Source organism: Adiantum capillus-veneris, chromosome 22 (assembly GCF_014529385.1).
Source record: "Adiantum capillus-veneris isolate H3 chromosome 22, ASM1452938v2, whole genome shotgun sequence".
In the NCBI taxonomy this organism is placed as follows: domain Eukaryota; kingdom Viridiplantae; phylum Streptophyta; class Polypodiopsida; order Polypodiales; family Pteridaceae; genus Adiantum; species Adiantum capillus-veneris.
In genome coordinates, this window is record NC_140952.1 from 141,722,831 (window position 1) to 141,742,623 (window position 19,793).

The window sequence follows — 19,793 nt, forward strand, 5'->3', positions numbered from 1 at the left end:
AGCCCTAAAGACATGGAAAAATCTACGAGTTTCCATCATGAAGCAATTCCTTGCAAGTGATGCAATGGACAAAGGCCTCACCAGATGGAAAAGTTTAAAGCTGCTCTCCAATGAGTCTATTCACAAATATGTTGACAAGTTTTGGGATTTACATCTCAAGGCTACCGTCTTTCAAAAGATAGACTCGCTGAGCAAAAGCAATAATTTTGTGCGAGACTACCTAAAGATATGTCCGAGTATGTAAACTCTCAAGGCATAGGACTATCATGAAGTGATTCACCATACTAGGGTTATTTCACATATCAATTTCCAACAATGGCTAGACGGAATTTTATGCGCACAAAACCTAGGGACCGAAATAAGGCAAAGGGGAAGAACAATGCTCAAAACTCTTCCCAAGGAAATTCCAACAACAATCGGTCCAAGGAGAAGGGAATTTACAAAGGTAGATATAAACTCTCTCCTAAAGAGCTAGAAGATTTTCTTAAGGATCACAAATGCTTTTAGTGTGGGGAGCAAGGACATGGCTACCGTTCTTGCCCCAAAAGTAATACCCACAATGAGACTCCTAGAGCTTCCATGATTGAAGCTCCAAAATAGGATGCTTATTGCAAAGCATCACCTCTGCTTGGGGAAAGGTAATGGAGTATGATGCCTTCATCTTGGTTTATCCTGGCTTTACTCAAAATTCCATATCAATGGAGTTGGCCACCAAGTTAAGCATTCAAGCTCATGAGATGGGAGATGTGGTTGGAGCTGATGGAGCCTTCAAGGGGCAAGAAGACGCAGTTACTCCCTTGATTGGAAAATTGAAGCTTCATGTCCAAGGCTATGTTGACAAAGAAGATTTCTTCATCTCTTCTCTATAACATGAGGATGCTATCCTAGGGGCACCATGGTTCAACCGCATGGCTGCCAACATGAAGTTCCCTAAAAGGAGAATCTACTTCACCTACAGGGAAAAGAGCATGTACATAGATGCAAATGAGTCAAAGAACACCATATCCTTGGTAAGTAGGCTTGCTTTTGATAAGTCAATGAAAAGCTCTATTTTTTGCGTATATGATTTTTGTTGGAGAATTTATAAATGATTTTAATGTTTTAACAAGTAGCAATAAAGGGCATCAAGAGGAATTAGAGTTGTCTAATTTTTTAAATGGATTCCAAGATGTTTTCATTGATGAAATCCCTAGTGAGCTACCTCCAAAATGAGGGATGATGACAATGCAATAGAGCTCCTACCAAGAAGCTCACCACCTAATAAATCTCCTTATTGAGTTTCACAAGATCAACGAGAGGAGATCATGGGTGAAGTGCATGAATTGGTGGAAAAAGGGATGTTGAGGCCTAGCTCCTCTCCATTCTGTTCACCAATACTTTTAGAATAAAATAAAGACGGCACGTATCACATGTGTGTCGACTATATAGCACTAAATAAGCTCACTATCAAAAACAAATTTCATGTGCCATGGGCCACTCAAATTCTCTTGAGGAGTAGAGCAACACCTCCAGGTAATCTTTCAAGTTGTGTGAGAGAATAATCTTTTCATTAATTAAAAAAAAGTGAATTTTTCCTACAAGAGATTCAATATTCAGGTCACATTATCACTAAAGATGGCACCCATATGGATCCAGCAAAGTTAAAGATAATAAAAGGATGGCCCAATCCAATAAATCTACAAGAGCTACAAAGCTTTATAGGTATGTGTGCATACTATAGATGCTTCATAGAAAAATTCTTGCTAATAGCAGGCCCACTACATGACTTAACAAAAAAGAACGTTAAGTATTCATGGGCTGCAAAAGTGCAAGAAGCTTTTGAGAAGCTTATCTCTCAATTTGTGCTCACACTACTAGATCTCTCAAAGCCATTTGAGGTCCAATGTGATGCTTGTGGTGATTGCCTTGGAGCTATTTTTCTCCAAGAAGGGCATGCCATAGCATATGAGAGTCAAAGACTCAACTCCAATAAGTCTCAATAGGGGAGAGATTGTTAGAGACCTTAGGGTTAGCTTCATTAAGGACCTCCAAAGTTATAGTGTTAAAAGTCCTTAGACCTTAGGCAAACTAGGGTTGTGCTTGCGGTGGGAACCCGGCCCAAGCTTGAGGTGCTTGTCATGCTTGGTGACTAAGGTGCTTGTCGTGCTTGGTGACTAAGGTGCTTGAGGTGCTTGTCGTGCTTGCTGCCTAAGGTGCTTGAAATGCTTGTTGACTAAGGTGCTTGAGGTGCTTGTCATGCTTGATAAGGTAGGTGATTGAGAAGCTTTCCATGCATGGGAAGTAAGGTGCTTGAGTACAAAAGAGGCCCTACAAAGGAGGGGAAAAGCCCCAAAGTTAGGGAAATCTTTGACTTTACCTCCCACTCACCCAAATGGCACCCCCTTTCTCAAGGAGCACATGGACACATGTCAGGCTCTCCCTATGCTTATCCACATGGTGTGCTTGAATCCTATTGACTGGGCTAAAGAGGGGTCCAATGAGCTTCTAGTTCAATTCAACAAACATCTAGATATTTTCAAGTTCTCTCTCACAAAGACGTAAGGAGGACACTTGTCCTAATGCTGCCCCATGTTGCTTGAAATGCATTATGCATGTGATTGGCTAAGATGAGAGGGATCCAATAATTGAGCAAAAAGGAGGGGTCAAGCAAATCAAGCAAGGGGTGTGCTTGGGGGTATACACCCTCTCACACACTCATTTTTTCAAACATTCTCACTTGGTGAAAGTGGAAGAACTCCATCTCCTTCTCCAAGCTTGTTAAGAAGTTGAGAGTCTACACCAACACTCTTGGCTATGGAATGAAAATCCAACCAAGAGCCATGCTTCAATGCTTAAGCTTTCCATCTTCTCCATCTTCATTACTATGCTACTATGTATGCTAGCAAGAAGAGTGATGATAAGTGAGGAGCTATTTCTTTCTCCTATGAATGTTTCTTCTTCCTCTTCCCTGCCCTCATTCCCCGCTAGCTCTCTCCACCTTTGAAGGTGTTTGAGGCCTTGGGACTAAGGCCGGGGATGATTAATGCCTTTACAAAGTTTATGTTATGCTCGTGATGCATGAAGCTTTCCATCTTCATAGCATCACCAAGGTCACAAGGAACACAAAGATTGTATTTTACCAAGTCTCTCTTTATGGGAGAATCTATAATACAAAATCCTATTGGAGGGGGGGGGGGGGGGGGGGGGGGGGGGGATCCTCAATTGTTGTCAAGTTCTCTAATTCTCTCTCTCGCTTGCAAAAGTATTGTTCATGCCAAGTTAATTAAGTATCATGGCTATGTTGCTACTTCTAATTAAGTTTACCCTCTATTTTCTCAAAGTAGTCTCACAAAAATTCTCTCTTTAATTCTCGTAATTCCGCTATTCTCAAAGTTCATGGGCCATTTCCTTCAAGGTGCAAGTGTCTGTGATTGCGTTTAGAGAGATGTGCTCTCTCTACATCTGTTAAAAATAGCTTAGAGCTTCACGATCCAAGTTGGAAGTGTACGTGATTGTGGCCTCTCTCTACATCTGCTCGAGAATAGCTCGGAGCTTCGTGACCCTAACCCTTGCCTTTCCTTCCCCATTGTAGAGCCCCTCCACACACCCCCCCCCCCCCTTCACCTTGTTATTTTTCCTTTATGATTCAAGCAATGTGATTGCATCTGAAGAGACACCCTTGCTTGGCATCTGCCAAAAATAGCAAAGAGCTTGGACATATCCTGCAATTAGTGCTCTATGAAGTACACTACATTTGAGATACATGTCAACCAAGGCAGTGCTGAGCACAACGTTTTCTTTCAACAACATCAGTCTAATAATATCATCAACAACATCATTCTAATAATATCATCGTGAATTCTTTTATCCGTATTAGCATCTTGTGTAATGCCACATGCCTTCCAGGTGCAAGTGTTTGTGATTGCGTTTAGAGAGATGCGCTCTCTCTGCATCTGTCAAAAATAGCTCATAACTTTGCAGCCTTGACACTTGCCTTTCCTTCCCCCATTATAGAGCCCAAGCTACAAATGTCTCGTCGTAGATCTCCCCCTTCTCCATGCCATGTTTGCCTTCAAGATGCAAGCGAATGTGATTGCATCTGGAGAGACACCCTCGCTTCACATCTGTGTCAAAAATAGATAGAGATTCTTAGTCTGGCCCTGTTGGACATATCCCACAATTAGTGCATTCCAAGAGATGACATCCCAGTCAGGAGGCTCCTCACACACTTTTTGTGCTTTATGAAGTGCACCACATTTATTGATACATGGCCACCAAGTCGGTGCTAAGCACGACATTTTCTCTCAACAACCTCGGTCTAAGAGCCCCATCCCACCACGTGGTTACGGGGGTTCAATGTCCTCCTTGCACTAAAGGAGCTTCTTGGCCCTGCCCCGGTTGGACATATCCTGCAATAAGTGCATTCCAAGAGACGACATCCCGGTCAGGAGGCTCCTCACACACTGTTTGTGCTTTATGAAGTGCACCACATTTACTGATACATGTCGACCAAGATGGTGCTAAGCTTGATGTTTTCTCTCAACAACCTTCATCTAAGAGCCCCGTCCCACCACGTGGTTACAGGGGTTCAATGTCCTCCTTGCGTTGAACAATCGACTCTCGACAGAGTGGCTGCAGTGCTTAGCGAGCTTTGTTCGACACTTACAGTGCATTCCTTGACAATGCCCTACAACCCCTCTAACAGTAGTGCGGGATACAACTCTAACAATATCATGGTGAGTTATGTTACACATATGAGCATGTTGTGGATTTTTGAGAAGAGGCACCTCTTGCTCTCTCTCTCTCTCATGCACGTTGGCGACTCCTACTGCTACTCTCGATCAACCACCATCTCGTCTATCGATCAGGTGGTGTGCTGCTATTACCTATTGTATGCAGCATCACCAATAGACTTGTGCACATATTGACACAGATGTAGCCCTCGTACATTGGAGCCAACGGCCCAACACCTCTCTCTCTCTCTCTCTCTCTCTCTCTCTCTCTCTCGCACGCACTGTGTGACTTTGTCCACCGCTCTTGCCTGATGCATGTCACCTTGCGCTGTGCACTGGTCCAAAGTCTGCCGGATGAGGCTCATGATGACACGTGTTTGGGGGGAGGGACCGGAATCCCTTCCCCTATTATAATAACATAGATCCCCAAAAAAATTCATGGAAAAGCACATGGTTCAATTGTGCATAACTCTTTTTAAGAGATAGCTAAAATACTGATGCTATTGTAAGGATGTCTTTGCGTTGCCTGCGTGAAGAGTGCCCCAAATCCTAGTTCTGGACCTTCGAGGTGCAGCTCCAACAGGCGCACATCGGGTGGGGGCCCCATTGGTGGTATGTCTGGAGGTCTTAAGGAGTGCTTGCACTGGGATCAGAGTGGCATGCAAGCTGTGGTGCTGTCGAATGGCAGGGAATGGAGCTCTTGGATGTCCGCTCCCTGTTCGGTAGTGTTTGGGACTCAGGATCTGGCATATTTTTGTGTTGGGGGCTTGGCAGCGGCCCTTCTTCTAATGGAAGAGAACGTGCTTGCCCTGTCGTAATTGGTTTGCTCATGGGGGTTTCCCGGTTGGCAGATTATGGAATTCTTGTGGTACCTTTGGTGATGTATTTTGTTGGTAGTCATGTATTTTGTTGGTATGGTCTTGCTAGTGGATCGGTGTTGAAGACTTTGTTCATCATGTTGGTCATTCTGGTTTTGTCTCTCCATTTTGGTGATGGTGGCCCCTTGGGGGTCGTGGTTGGAGGCTGTCGGGCTCCACCTATCTCGGGATCTATGTCCATGCTTCTCCCTCGATGGCAAGTTTCGGTGGCAGCCCAGCTGGTTGGCTTTAGATTCCCCTTCTTCGACGGTATATCCTCTCTATGAGTGGCTTGGTGGACAAGGGTGTCGATGTGATAGATCTTCTCTCTTGGTGGCATCCCCCAGGTTGCCTGTCCTTCCCTATGTTTGGGTGGCTCCCATGTCAGCCATTATGTCTGTGTCAGGGTGGCTCCCTTGATCAGCTGATGTACGAGGTTAGTTGGTTATTTGGTGTCATTATGGTGCCATGGCTCGTGTGAGCATGGCCTTCACTGTAAACTTTTTGGATTTTATACGTTCACTCACATTTGTGAGATTTGCCAAAAAGAAAAAAAAGAAAGCTTAAATATTATGATGCTTCACAAAACTTCTAAACCTTTTTTTCTTTTTCAGAACTCACAATTGTGAGTGAGTATTTGAATTTCATAGAGAAAATTATAGAAAAAGCTCAAGCCCATGCCGAGCCTTGGGGTTCGAGATTACACGGATTCAAGCTGGAAAACTACTATCAATATCACTATTTAGGAATCGTACGAATGGCCCGGCCTTGAGCCAGTCATCCGAGTTGTGCCTTTTACCTATGTAGCAAAAATGGACTATGAACATTGAGAATAGCGGAATTAAGAAAACTGTAGTGAGCATTTTGATGAGAATAATTTGAAAAAATGAAGAGAGAACTTGATTAGAGGTAACAACATAACCATTATACCTAATTAACTTGGCATGAACAATACTTCGCAAGAGAGAGAATTAGAGAACTTGACCATAGTTATTTATGTGAATCCGGTCCCCCCTCCAAAAGGCTTTTGTATTATAGATTCTCTCATAAAGAGAGACTTGGTACAAAAGATTTGTGTTCCTTGAGACCTTGATGGTGCAATCCTCAAACACCTTTGAAGGTGGAGAGAGCTAGCAGGAAATGAGGGTAGGGAAGAGGAATAAGAAGTACTCTTACGAGAAAGAAGTAATGTCCTCTCATATCATTACTCATAGAGCTTAACATATCATAGTAGCATAGAATGGAAATGAAGAAGATGGCTAGCATAGCATTGAAGCATGGCTCTTGGTTGGATTTGCATTCCATAGCCAAGAGTTGTTTGTGTAGGCTCTCAACTTCTCAGCATGGAGAAGGAGATGAAGGTCTTGCACTTTCACCAAGTGAGAATGAGCGCATGTGAGTGAGTGTGTGTGTGTGAGTGTGTGTGTGTAAGAGAGAGAGAGAGAGAGAGGGAGATGAAGGTCTTGCACTTTCACCAAGTGAGAATGAGTGCATGTGAGTGTGTGTGTGTGTGTGTGTGTGTGTGTGTGAGAGAGAGAGAGAGAGAGAGAGAGAGAGAGAATACCCCCAAGCACACCCTCATCTTGCCTTGGTTTTCCCTTCCTTGTAGCTCATGATTGAAGCTCATTGGACCCCTCTAGGCTTAGCCAATCACATGCACAATGCATTTCAAGCATGAGTAGTCTTAAGACAAGTGTCCTCCTTACCCCTTTGTCGAGGATCTCTATCTGACACTGTTGATGTTGGTAAGCCATGGTGTTTAAAAATTTGGGATATGAAGAGGGTTACCATTTGGTGTGCCTTAATAGTCTTTTTGACATGTACAAAATGTGCTTGTTTACTAAACTTGTCTACTATTGTCCATATTCCCGTATACCCATGGATGGACTTGGGCAATCCAAAGATAAAATCCATGGATATGTTCTCGCATGGTGAATTAGGAATTGGCAAAGGCTGGAGCAAACCAGGTTGCTTCCCCCTATCATAAATTTTCTTTTGGCATACCACACATTTTGACACAAAATCTTGAATGTCCGTCTTCATGGTAGGCCAATAGAAATATGTCTCTACTCCGCAAAGAGTAGGTTGAATCCCTCAATGCCTTGACATCACTTTCTCACGAAGAGAGTGAGGAACACATAGCATATTTCCATAGAGAAGATAACCATCCTGCAAGGTGAATGGTTCTTCTTTATTCCCTAAGGCAAGGGCTAAAATTACATCTTGAAAATCGGAGTCAATAGCATACTCATCTATCATAGAAGATATATCATTGTGAGTTGCTATGGACACTGCATTGGCTCTTGGCCATCGTGATAGTGCATCAACTACTTGATTGTGCTTGCCATCAATGTGAGCAATATGAAAATTGATTTGGGAAAGTAAAATTTCCTACCTCATTTTTTGTCGGAGAGCTTGGTTTGCGTCATGAAGTACTTAACACTTTGGTGATCCGTGTGTAGGATGAATGGAGTCCCCAAAATATAGTGCTTCCATGTGTCGATGGCATGTAGGATAGCTAGTAGCTCCTTCTTGTAGATGCCCAATACTCGCTCGTCGGAATTGAGTCTTCGACTCTCATATGCTATGGCATGCCCTTCTTGAAGCAAAACTGCTCCAAGGAAATCTCCACAAGCATCACATTGGACCTCAAATAGTTTTTAAAGATTGGGTAGTGTAAGCATGGGGAGTTGAGAGGTGTCATAAAAACTAATATCTAATTCTCCCAAATGATTTTCTGATGTTAAACTGATATCTAATTCTCCCAAATGATTTTCCCCATGTTAAACTAATTATTTAATATGGGGAAGTACTAGGGGAGTAAAAGCTAGAATATTGGTAAGGCTGCCAGACCGGTCTTTGTTAGGGATCCAAAGGGGGACAGTCTGCAAAAGAGCAATGTGCTTCAATGGGGCTTAAAAGACCTAAGGTTCAGCTCCATTAAGACTTCCATAGGCTAAAGTTCCTAAATTTAATTATATGGTCCAATGGCCAAAGTAGGGTAAAATTGGATGGTCATGGGAAGACTAAAAAATCTTCCCACATCCCTAAGAAGGAGGGGGAGAGCCCTAATGGTAGGGGATGAGAGAGAAACACACATGCACACTCCCAAGCTCTCCCCAAGGGGGAGAATGGACACATGGCAGGCTCCTAGGCCAGTTGCCCCCAATTTCCCCTCAAATCCTATTGGATGGCCATAGAGGTGGACCAATGAGAATTAGACTAGAGTAAAATTAATCTAATTGATTTAAAAATGCTCGATAATAGAACCAATAGAGATTAAGGTCCCTAGAAGACTATTGGACAGTCTACCAAGGGCTCTAATGAGGATCCAGTAGCCCAATGGCTTGCCTGATTCCTATTGGCCAGAAGACAAAAAGGTCCAATGAGAGTTAAGATGAATTATTTAATTACCTAAAGCTCTCACAAAAGGGGAAAGGGGGGGACATATGTCAGAAGGCTATCAAGTATGCTTCTAGTTTGTGATTGGCTAAGCTTTGCAGGAGCCAATGAGAGGCCAACATGAGTAATTTGCAAGAGGGGTCGACCAAGAAGAGAGAGAGAGAGGGCTGCATTTTAGTCTAACACATTGCTATACACACACACACACACACACACACACACACACACACACACACACACACACACACACACACACACACACACACACACACATTTGATGCGTGCAAGAAGAACTCCATCTCCTTCTCTAAGCATTGAGAAGCAGAGGCCTGCACCAACAACTCTTGGCTATGGAATGTAGATCCAACCAAGAGCCAAGCTTCAATGGCATGCTCATCTCCTCTACCATGCTAATTACTAATCTAAGCTATGCTATTAGAGTGATTATGTGAGGAGAATACTTCTGTCTCGTAAGATACATCTTCTTCCTCTCTATCTATCCTCATTCCCTGCTAGCTCTCACCATTTTTGAAGGTGTGTGAGGTCTTGGCACTGAGGCTAGGGACACTAGGTGTGTTTTTAAAGCATAATTTGGTGCATATCTTCATTGCACCAACTAGTTTTGTCAAGGAACACAAAGAATGTATTGTACAAAAGTCTCCTTTGATGGGAGAAGCTATAATACAAAGCCTTTATGGAGGGGGGACCGGCTCCATGTAAATCCGGTCCTCAAATTTTGTCACCTGTTCTATTTCTCTCTCTTTTCAAGTATTGTCAATGCCAAATTAGCTAGGTGTAAATTACTATGTTGCTTTCTCAAAATAAGTACTCTCTCTATGCTCATTAGAAACATTAACTATTACATTGGTATTAGGGCTATTGTTTTCTCTTTTCTTGCTCGAGAAGAGAGGTCATCAAGCTTGCTAAAAGTGTTTGGTGTTAAAAATTGCATAAGAGTAAGTAGAATAGGGATTTTCCATCCTTGAAGCACGCTGCTTTATGCAATTAATGGGGATACCGTCAAGAGCTATAGTCTTAATAATGGAGTCCTACGGGGCTTGCCTATGGCTTAACCATTATTGATCTATTAGAAGCTTGAAAGGAACCAGTGCTATCTTGGCTCTGTTGAGCCCTCTCTTCTATTCCTTGCAATTTATAATATTCAAGCCACGGATATAAATGCTTGAGTGCTCTTGAAGTGCCAAAGTACAAATAGAAATTTACACCTAAAATTTTCTAGTATGGTTGACAAGGGAAAAGAGATTGAAATGAATGTTGATAGCTTTGATTTTGCTAATAAAAGAGCAGCTAATGATGCTGCTATGCTTGTAAACTATCTTGTTTCTAGGCTTCAATAAGCCCTGGGAAACCCATCCCTCCAAGGTGAAGTGCTACAGCAATTGCGCACCCATGGTATTCTCCAAACTCCCCACCAAGAAGAGAGAGAACCTAGGAAAGCTTCTGGTGAGACTTCCAAAAGAGGACTCTCTCCAATAAGGGAAGAAGAGGAGGATCCGTACGAAGGGCTCAAAAACTTACTACTTGATGAGGCATCTCCGTCCCAAAGGAGAACTAGCACCAAAGGTGCCATCGTAGGTAACGAAAGAGATGTTCTTTCCTCCCTCTTTGAACTTTTTGAGCTTGAACGACCTCTTCCACGTGGCATAGGATTTCCTATGGCCTCTTCTTTTTGGTGGTTGGAAAGCTGCACCATCACTTTCTTCAAAAGAGGAAGAATTTGAGGAGGATGGAGAAGAGGGTGACCTCTTTCTTACCTTTTCCTTCCCTTGTTCTTCCTTGTCTGCACCATCTGTTATAGCGGGTCACCGCGACGGACGTCTGCAACATAGCTCTTTTGCACTAACATAATGTCAATATGCAAGGAAGCGACTTGGGGTGGGGCACGGAGACTTAATGAGAGTGTCAATCTCACCAAAGTGAACTCAAGGGCTACTCGTTCTATGACAAACTCAAATCAACCACTTCTTAGTCAGACAATCAGTATGCGTCCAATCTCAACACTCAACGTCATCATGCCTTTTCGGTATCCAAACAAATCCGGAATGTCACGAAACTTAAGGAGAGGTATCACAACACTTATGGACTCAATCCTACCAAGTTCTGTGACCATCTTGGAAGGTACATAAATCACGATCCATCACAAAAAATGTGCAGAAAACTGAAACAGAAGTACTTGGAAAGTTCTATGTTAAGCATAGAAAAACTTATCCATGGTCAAAACATAAAAAAACAACCATTTTAACTCCCAAATCAATGCATTTAGCTCATAAACGGTACGTCGCGAACCACAACAAAATTGAAAATGATTACACTTAGATTGTAGAGCAAGAGACAAGGAACGCAATGTGCTATTCGAAATAGAATTCTGATTACCCGTTCAGGAGAAAAGAGGATTACAAGTTGTAGTCACAAGAAGCCTCCACAATGCACGTTTTCTTTCTTCAGCTAATGATAATTTCTTCTTCAAAACTAAGGGTTTTGACTTTAAAAGCTAGGGGGCTTTCCCATGGCCATCCAGCCTCTTACAAGGGGTAGACTCAGAGAAATAAAAAAGGGTATGGTCTAATCTCATCATGATTACAACTCATCTTAGGCTGAATTACAGGGTTTTTTTTGAAAAAATAGAGCGTCCACCGGGTTTGGTTTGCATACACTGGTATGCGCCCGTATCCACCAAACATTCCCCCCTTCCTATTCATTGCACGCCCTCGTGCAAGCTGCCTCTGAGGGAGTTCACTTTACTATCTTCTTTCGAGCGTTGCCGTGAGATTTCTGAACTTCTGAGCTCTGGCTTCGATCTTGACTTTGGTTGCCAGCTCTCTGAAGGGATTATTGCTGATGGTACTTTGGTAGGCGATGTGGCACGCTGGCAGATCTTTTGTCATTGGATTGAATATGGAAGAGTCCACTTCGAAGAAACCTGTCATGAAAGCTTCTTTGAAGGTCTGCATGTAATGAGAGGGCATAAACATGACTCTTGCATATAATCCCATAATAACATTTCTGCTGGGGATTTTGGTCTCTATATTCCAGCAAATACCCCGCGTCCCCTCGACAAAGACCTGCCATGGATGCTCTACTGCTTCAATGTCTCTGAAAGATGTAATGCATGTGATGAGCATTTTGGCAATCTTTACCAGCATCTGACAAGCGAGATCTAGGATCTCTTTCATCATATTGATTACTCCTTTTAGAGTTTGAACCATGTAATGCTCTGATGGGGGGTTGTTATTAAGCGGCTTGGTAATTACCGGGTAGTTCAGCACTGCCGCTCTTTTGCTTTGCTAACTATAAAAACTGTCCCAGGATTGCCATATGTTGATGGGACAGTAAGTGGGGTCGATCCTGAGATGCTGGGGGGCAGAAACATGACTCTTGCATATAATCCCATAATAACATTTATGCTGGGGATTTTGGTCTCTATATTCCAGCAAATACCCCGCGTCCCCTCGACAAAGACTTGCCATGGATGCTCTACTGCTTCAATGTCTCTGAAAGCTGTAATGCATGTGATGAGCATTTTGGCAATCTTTACCAGCATTTGACAAGCGAGATCTAGGATCTCTTTCATCATATTGATTACTCCTTTCAGAGTTTGCACCATGTAATGCTCTGATGGGGGGTTGTTATTAAGCGGCTTGGTAATTACCGGGTAGTTCAGTACTGCCGGTCTTTTGCTTTGCCAACTATAAAAACTGTCCCAGGATTGCCATCTATTGATGGGATAGTAAGTGGGGTCGATCCTGAGATGCTGGGGGGCGTTCTTGTAATAGGTTTCGTAAGTTGGTTGCTGATCGAACCATTTTTTTCTTCAGAGTGGTTGATTGTCGAGGATGGTTTCAATCTGAAGGTTCGTAATCGGAACCTCTCTGTAGTCCCCTCTGCTGTTTGGTTCAATTTTTGGGAGCATCTTTTGCTGCCATAATCAAACTTCTTGCCGCATCAATGGTAGTGCGATCATCTCATGCCCATGATTTTTTGCTACCTCATCTAGAGTGATCATAAGGAGGGCAGCCGATTCCAGCACTTTTAGTTCATATTGCATATACACCTCGTGTGAAGGGTCTTTCACTTCCGAGATCCACCACTGAATTTCATCTTTTTCTAACTCCGAGGTGGATGTCGTGGCTGAATCTGTAGATTCCTTCGTGCCTTTTCCAGTGGTCGTAGTGGGCATTTTTGTTGATGAGTTTCGAACGCTGATTGTTTGAATCCTTCTCCCTGCTCAAATTCTCCCGGGTCCTGCTGATACTTTGTTTGATTTGCTTTCAGAGCCTCTACTTCCTTTCTTACCTCAGCCAGTTGCCTCTTTAAGTCATCGATTTCCTCATCCTTGGCCTATTGTAGGGCCCTATGACCTGCCGTCATGATCTGTCTATCATATTTTTCTTGTTTTAGGGCCTCCTTTAACTCTTTGATTTCCTGGCTCAAGGAAGTAGAGCCTGCAGTCATAGTTGAAGAGGACGGTGTCTCCTGTATGGCAAGGAGTTGAGTGAGAGACCTGCTAACCACTGCATACGAGCCTTGTAGCTTCTCATTTTGTTCCTTTTCTCTGGTTAGCTCCTCCTCTAGGCGTTGCTGTTCGATCTGTAATGTGGAGTTCACCTCATTGAATTGTTGCACTTCTTTGTAATAGTATGTTGCATTTTCTCGCTCTCTCTGCAACTCTGATTGCGCTAGGACTTGTGCGTTCTTTAGTGCTTTGATTTGTTACTTTAACTGCCTGGATTTTGTTGCTGGTCTAGATGCCTCCTTTTTGTTATCTTCTAACTCCAGCTCCTTGAGGTTGTAAAGAGCTCTTTGACATTGGAATTGCAGTTTGATCTGCTCTAAGTGACCGTCAATGTCAAATGAGCTAACTATCTCCACTCCTTCTTTTATGGCCGCTTGTGTGCGTGGTGTTCTTGGCCCATGCTGGTCCTTTTGGCTCTGATCAAATTGCTCAGCCACCTCAGCTTGCTTTTCCTTTTGTTTCAAACCCTGTAATGCATTAGAGGTTGTGGCAGACTTTGTCTGTGATTCTGTTTGTTGATCCATTTGCTGTTCCGTCTGCTTTTCGTTGACCCTTTGCTCCAACTATCCTGCACTTTCTCCTTTCTCTTGTTCTGACCTCTCTGAAAAAGTCTCAACATCCTTGGGAGAACCGAGGTCTTGATCTTGTTGGTCCTGTGTGTCGTGTTGTCCCTCTCCTTGCGAGTGACTTTTCTCCTTTTTACTCTTTCCAGATTCGTCAGATGATTCTAGATCATCGACACATTGCTTCTTTGATTCTTCTTGCTTCCTCTGCTCCATCTTTCGCTTGAGCTCATCGTGAATTCGTTGCCGCATGGCACTGGCAATTTCCCGTTTCTCTTCAGCTTCCTTCCTCTTTTGTTGCTTGATCCTTTCCAAGGCCTCTGTTTGCCAACGTATCAGCGGAGCATTCTCGACTTCATCGTCTTCTTTCTCGTCATCTGCTTCTATTTCTTGGGTTTGATGCCGATCTTTCTTTTGTTGGTGGAGCTTTTCCCTCAATGCCTGATGAGCCTCTTCCATTGTCCTCCTGGCATGAGTGATGGGGATAGCTTCTGCCAAATGTGCAGCCTTTTTCTTTAACCGAGTATACACCAGGGTGTATGGGCTATCCTTCTCTTCCTCCGGAGACTGGTACTCAGAAGGAGTATCTCTTGAGTGGGATCCCTCTTCCTGGCTACTCCAAGCATCTAGCTCGGTTTTCTCACTGTCAGAATCCCTTAGAGGTGCACTTTGCCTTGTTTGTTTGACTCCAAGATTCGGCCTTGTAGAAGGTCCTGCCACCACTGGTCTCACAGCTCTTTTGGACCTGTGGATTAGGTCTATCTGCGCTTCGACAGGTGGTAGATCGTCGATCATGCCCAGTGCTTGATAGGCTATTCGTGTGAGCATTGGTACTCCGTTCATGTAAGCTTTACTTCTTTGACCGCCCTTTAGGTTTGCTTCACAATCGTGTCAAGAAGATAGTTGCCAAAGTCGCAACTGACCACCCTGCCTTCAGCCAAACCCATCGCCATCACCACTGCCATATGCAACAAGGGTTTAGTATATCTAGGCGGCTTCTGCACCTTGAAATGTTGTGATATAAGACGCAATGGTAGTTCCATTTCTGAGTAGATCAGGTCTTAATATGTCAACTTGTGGCCACAATGCTTCAAAAAGGCTTTATCATTATCGATTGCCTTCGATTTTTGCAATAGATTGTGCATCCCCTGCCGGCAGATGGAGGGCTTCATTGATGATTTCAGCTGTAATTTTTACCTTAACAACTGCCCCATCCTTGTCTGTCAGAGTTGCTTCCCCATTGTATTGAATTGTACTTATGAGCTCATGAGCTCGTCCGAAATCTGTTCCCCAAGGAGGCAGTCTTAAGAAATTGTCGAACTGTCGACACCTGACCCTGCTTGCACTTCTGGTTCTTGGTGCAAAGTCCACATTTCCTGGGGGAAGGTGGTGGTCTTTACAATTTCTCCATCTGCGGCTTGGAACCTTCCGATGAAAATGTTTGCCGGAATTGCTTCAAGTACTTGTTCGGTGAGGTGAGCTTTCTCATTTGATGAGATATCGATTATCTCATAGGGTGCCACATTCCACTCCCTCTTTGCTTTCCTTTGAGGCATCTAGTTGCCAATTTGCTAGTGAAATCAAGTTTTAGCCATTGATCAAAATTGTCGAAAAGTGTAAACTTGACCATAAAATAAAAAAGTGAGCTTAACTCTGTCAACTACTCCAAATTTGACCAAATTTCACCAGTGCACCTAGGATTACTATAGGCACAAAACTATAATGTAACAGATGGATTTTGGCAAAAAGGAACATGGATCGCGATCCGTGTTGGGAAGCATTTGAAAATTCTAACTTTGGGAAGTTGCCCCTGGGCATAAGGGGATGCTACTAAGCAATTTTCTATGGATTTAGAGCTGAAGGTACATGGATCGTGATCCATGTTGGGCAATATTTTTGGAAATCTGATGATACCATTTGGTAGGGTTTATCTTGATTATGACTTGGTCCAAAAAGTTTGGGATTTGGATCAATGGTTTGACACTTGGACTAAATTTTGGAAATCATGTACAGATTCAGAGATTTTGACTTTTGGAAGTGGATTTTTGGGATTCAAATGGCTTGAAACTTCATGGCTTGGCTTTCTTGATCATACTAAATCAAATGGCATGGGTTTTACTTATTTTGGCCAAAAAGGTACATGGATCGCGATCCGTATTGGGAAGCATTTGAATACAGTTCTTGTGCACATTGATTCCTATAGGTTTTCCTAGTACATTGGTGAAATTTTTTCAACTTTGGACATGTTTTCCATAGTTTTCCCCATTTTTTAGTTTATGGCCATATTTTTTCCGTTTTGACCAAATTTGTTTATGGCAACCACTTTTGGAGTCATGTTTTGCCTGAAATCTCTCCTTGCTTTGATTTCTGATGATTGAGGTCTGTAGTTCATAGCTTTGCTTGGTTCCTTGGCAATTTTCCCCAGACATTGAATTCTTTTGGGAAGGCAAACTGAATCCTCCAAGTTTCACCATTTTGCAAGTAAACTTTTGCTTGGTTTTGATCCCATCACCATTCTTAGGTTACATTTGCTTGTTGATAGGCTTCGAGGAGAGTTTGAAGTTTCCCAAATTACTTTACCAGTACTTTTGACCAAAAGACCATTTACAAACTGAAAGTAGCAATCCGGGTGGGTTTGATGATCTGTAGAGCACTTTTTGTGATCATTTTGCAACACCAGTACCATTTGTACATTGTCCAGCTAGTGAGCCACTTTTATCCTGATTTTGGCAAAAAGGTACATGGATCGCGATCCATGTTGGGCTGCTTTTTGCAAAAACAGTCATGGGGTTTTGTTCCTGAGCCTCTATTGTTGCTCCTGTAGAAGTTTCCCTGATTTTAGGGTTTTGGGAACATGGATCACAATCCATGTTCTAGCACCTTTTCCTACTATTTTTAGCTTGGCTGATTCTACCAAGTAGTTGGGGTCTACTGATGAACTTTTTCTTGTTTTTGATGGGTTTTGGACTTCCTCATTGGCCTTGTTAGTTTGCCGATTTTGTGACCTTGTACTACTTCGATTTGTTGTTTTGGTACTGTTGATGCAGTATGGGTCACACACACATGCTCTTGCAAGGTTAATGATCATACCTATCAAATCTGGTGTAGTGAGATCCACCGAGGTGGTCGCAGCAGGCAGAAGCAACTCCAAAAACTCTATGCTCCTGTGGCTCTGTGTGTGTGTGTGTGTGTGTGTGTGTGTGTGTGTGTGTGTGTGTGTGTGTGTGTGGATGCAAATGAGCTTCTGTTGCCCTTTTTGACTATATGATCCCAGTCTACCCGGAATGCCCCATTTATACTTACCTTCATTGCTCATATCTTTTTGGGCACATCACCCGCGGTTCGAACCGTTTGTCATTCTGACACTCGGTTTACAAATGGCATTCGATCTGCAGTTTGATCCTTCAGAAGTTGGCTCAAAATTCATCTTGTGTTGATTTTTTCCATATCTGCCATGTTTGAAGTCCTTGCTTTGAAGTTTCGGCGTTTGCTTTCAAAAGTCGATTCTGACTTTCCTCGCTCGACTTATCAATTTTTTGTTGATTACCTGTCATTTTTTGCTTTTTTGTAAAAGAAAATTATTTACAATGATTAATAGTTGGCCAAAAATTAGCCAAAATTAGTGTCACCTCCCTTATATACACACTCTTATTCTGGTATTAGATGATGACGGTATGGCTCATGATTATGCCAACTAAGAGTCTGTCCGCTTCTGAAAAACTTGTGTTTTTTAAAGAAACGGGAAAGAAAGGAAACGAAAAGAAAAGAAAGGAAGTAGGATGTTAATAATGGTATATACAAATGATACTCCAACTGCATTTCGTCCCTTCCTAGAGTGAGTCGTCCGCGACGAGCATGTGTCAGAGTGCATGGGAATAAAGCGCGTGTCTATGCATGCCCATATAGTGTGGCTCTATGATGCTCATGGAGGATATGCATGGGAAAACAAATTGATGTGCAAGAGATAGGTGTTGAACAATATGTTCAGGGACTGTTGGTGGCGAGGTTCCTTGGAAGCTGCGTGGTCCGAACAATAGTAACTGTAGAAGGCGTGCTCTGTGTTTGACTGTGATATGCAAAAGTTTTGATGCTGCCGATGGGGTCGGTTGTTGGCATTTTTTGGGTTGCCATCGAAATTTCTTAGTTATGGATTCACTAGAAGAGGCATCATGAAGGCGATGTTGTTTTGGTTGACATACCCATTTGACTGTGCTTGGATGTCGAAGAGAGTGGTCCATCGGGTTAGGCCGTTTAATTTTTGTGCAGGCAATGTAGGTTTACGTGTATCGATTTGGCATTTAGGTATCCATAATTGCCTACGCTTGGTTTCCATGATTGATTTCTTAACCCATATTTTCGTGACCATGGTGGTGGATGATCGATGAGCTGCCGCATGTGGCGATGGTAGAGGTTCCCATTCATAGTCCATTTGTACGAATGGCGTGGCTAAAGATTGGCCCTCATGTTCGATGCGTAAAGTGTTGTCCTGCCAGTTTGGTGTGACCTGATAAGTGCGCATCCATGGCACTCCCAGAATAACTGCTTCGTTTAGATGATGATCTTCGACCACATGAAATTGATGTGGATAAACTATCCCATCAATGTTGATTGGCAAATTTATGTGGCATAGACTGTCCATAATACCTCTGTTTGCAACCTTGAACCCCATAGTATTGGGCATTAGAGGTTCCTGTGTGATTTTTTTGAAAGTGGAGTAGTTAACCACATTAGCCTTGGCCCTTGTGTCCACTAACGCTCTTTCGATGATGCCGTCAGTAAGTTATAACTGAATGCATAGATTCATTCCTCCTAACCATGTAGTCGCCGTTTGTATGGATGCTATCGGAGCATCTTGAATAGCCACGTCCTGTTGTTCTTTTCTCTGGAAGTTTACTTGTTCCTTGTGTTTCAATATTCTGAGTTTGGCCTCCTACTGTGCTTGTTTCCAAATGTCCTGTGCTTGACATCTGCGTTGGGTTGCTGCATGTAGTGTTGCGAGTTCGTCTGGTGTCAGTGGAAGAAGATATTTCTTTAACCTGCAACTACTCATCCAATTAGGCATCTCCTCTCCCGCCAATGTTGCAAGTTTAATGGCACCACTTTGCGATATATCATGGATCACAAAAGGCCCCATTCCTTGCTTTTTGAGTTTTTTGGAGTGCTGTTTCAGGGTGTACATGAGAACGTAATCCCCTTTTTTGGAACTCCTTACCAATCACTTGTTGATCATGAAAAGCTTTTATCCCAGCTATCGCTTTAAGTCTAGTTTCATCTAACTGTTCTAGGGTGTCTAGTCTCTCCGATAGCTCATGGCCCGTCCATCCTAATTGTGTTTCCACTCTGAGGGATTTGATTAGGAATTCCAATGGTAGTATCGCATTAATTCCGAATACCAGGTTAAAAGGAGTCGCTCCAATGGAGGTTTTAAAAGCTACACGGTAAGCCCATAAGGCGGTGTATAGCTTTTGATCCCAATCTTTTCTTGAGTCACTGACTATTTTGGTGAGCACTGTGCATAGGATTTTGTTGGTACTCTCTGCCTGTCCGTTGGCTTGCGGACGATAGGGTGATGACTTGTGATGGACCACTATGAATTCGTCAAGGAGGCTCTCAATGACGTCGTTCACAAAGTGTATTCCTCTATCGCTTACTATTTCGATTGGTAGTCCATACCACGTAAAGACGTTTTCAAAAAGGAACTGAGTTGTAGTCCTTGCATCATTTT

General features: G+C 43.0%; 1 protein-coding gene across 1 annotated transcript; it reads left to right on the forward strand.

The window, feature by feature from the left end:
- Positions 1-5,198: 5,198 nt before the first annotated feature.
- LOC147430341 (uncharacterized) lies at positions 5,199-6,147 on the forward strand. The gene has a single exon (XM_086495670.1). It carries the CDS (start codon positions 5,404-5,406, stop codon positions 5,854-5,856), a length of 453 nt encoding a protein of 150 aa, XP_086351796.1. The 5' UTR covers positions 5,199-5,403; the 3' UTR covers positions 5,857-6,147.
- Positions 6,148-19,793: the final 13,646 nt, after the last annotated feature.

Excerpts from the sequence above, each read along its gene's own strand:
- LOC147430341 (XM_086495670.1), top strand. The coding sequence starts at position 5,404 with ATGGAGCTCTTGGATGTCCGCTCCCTGTTCGGTAGTGTTTGGGACTCA.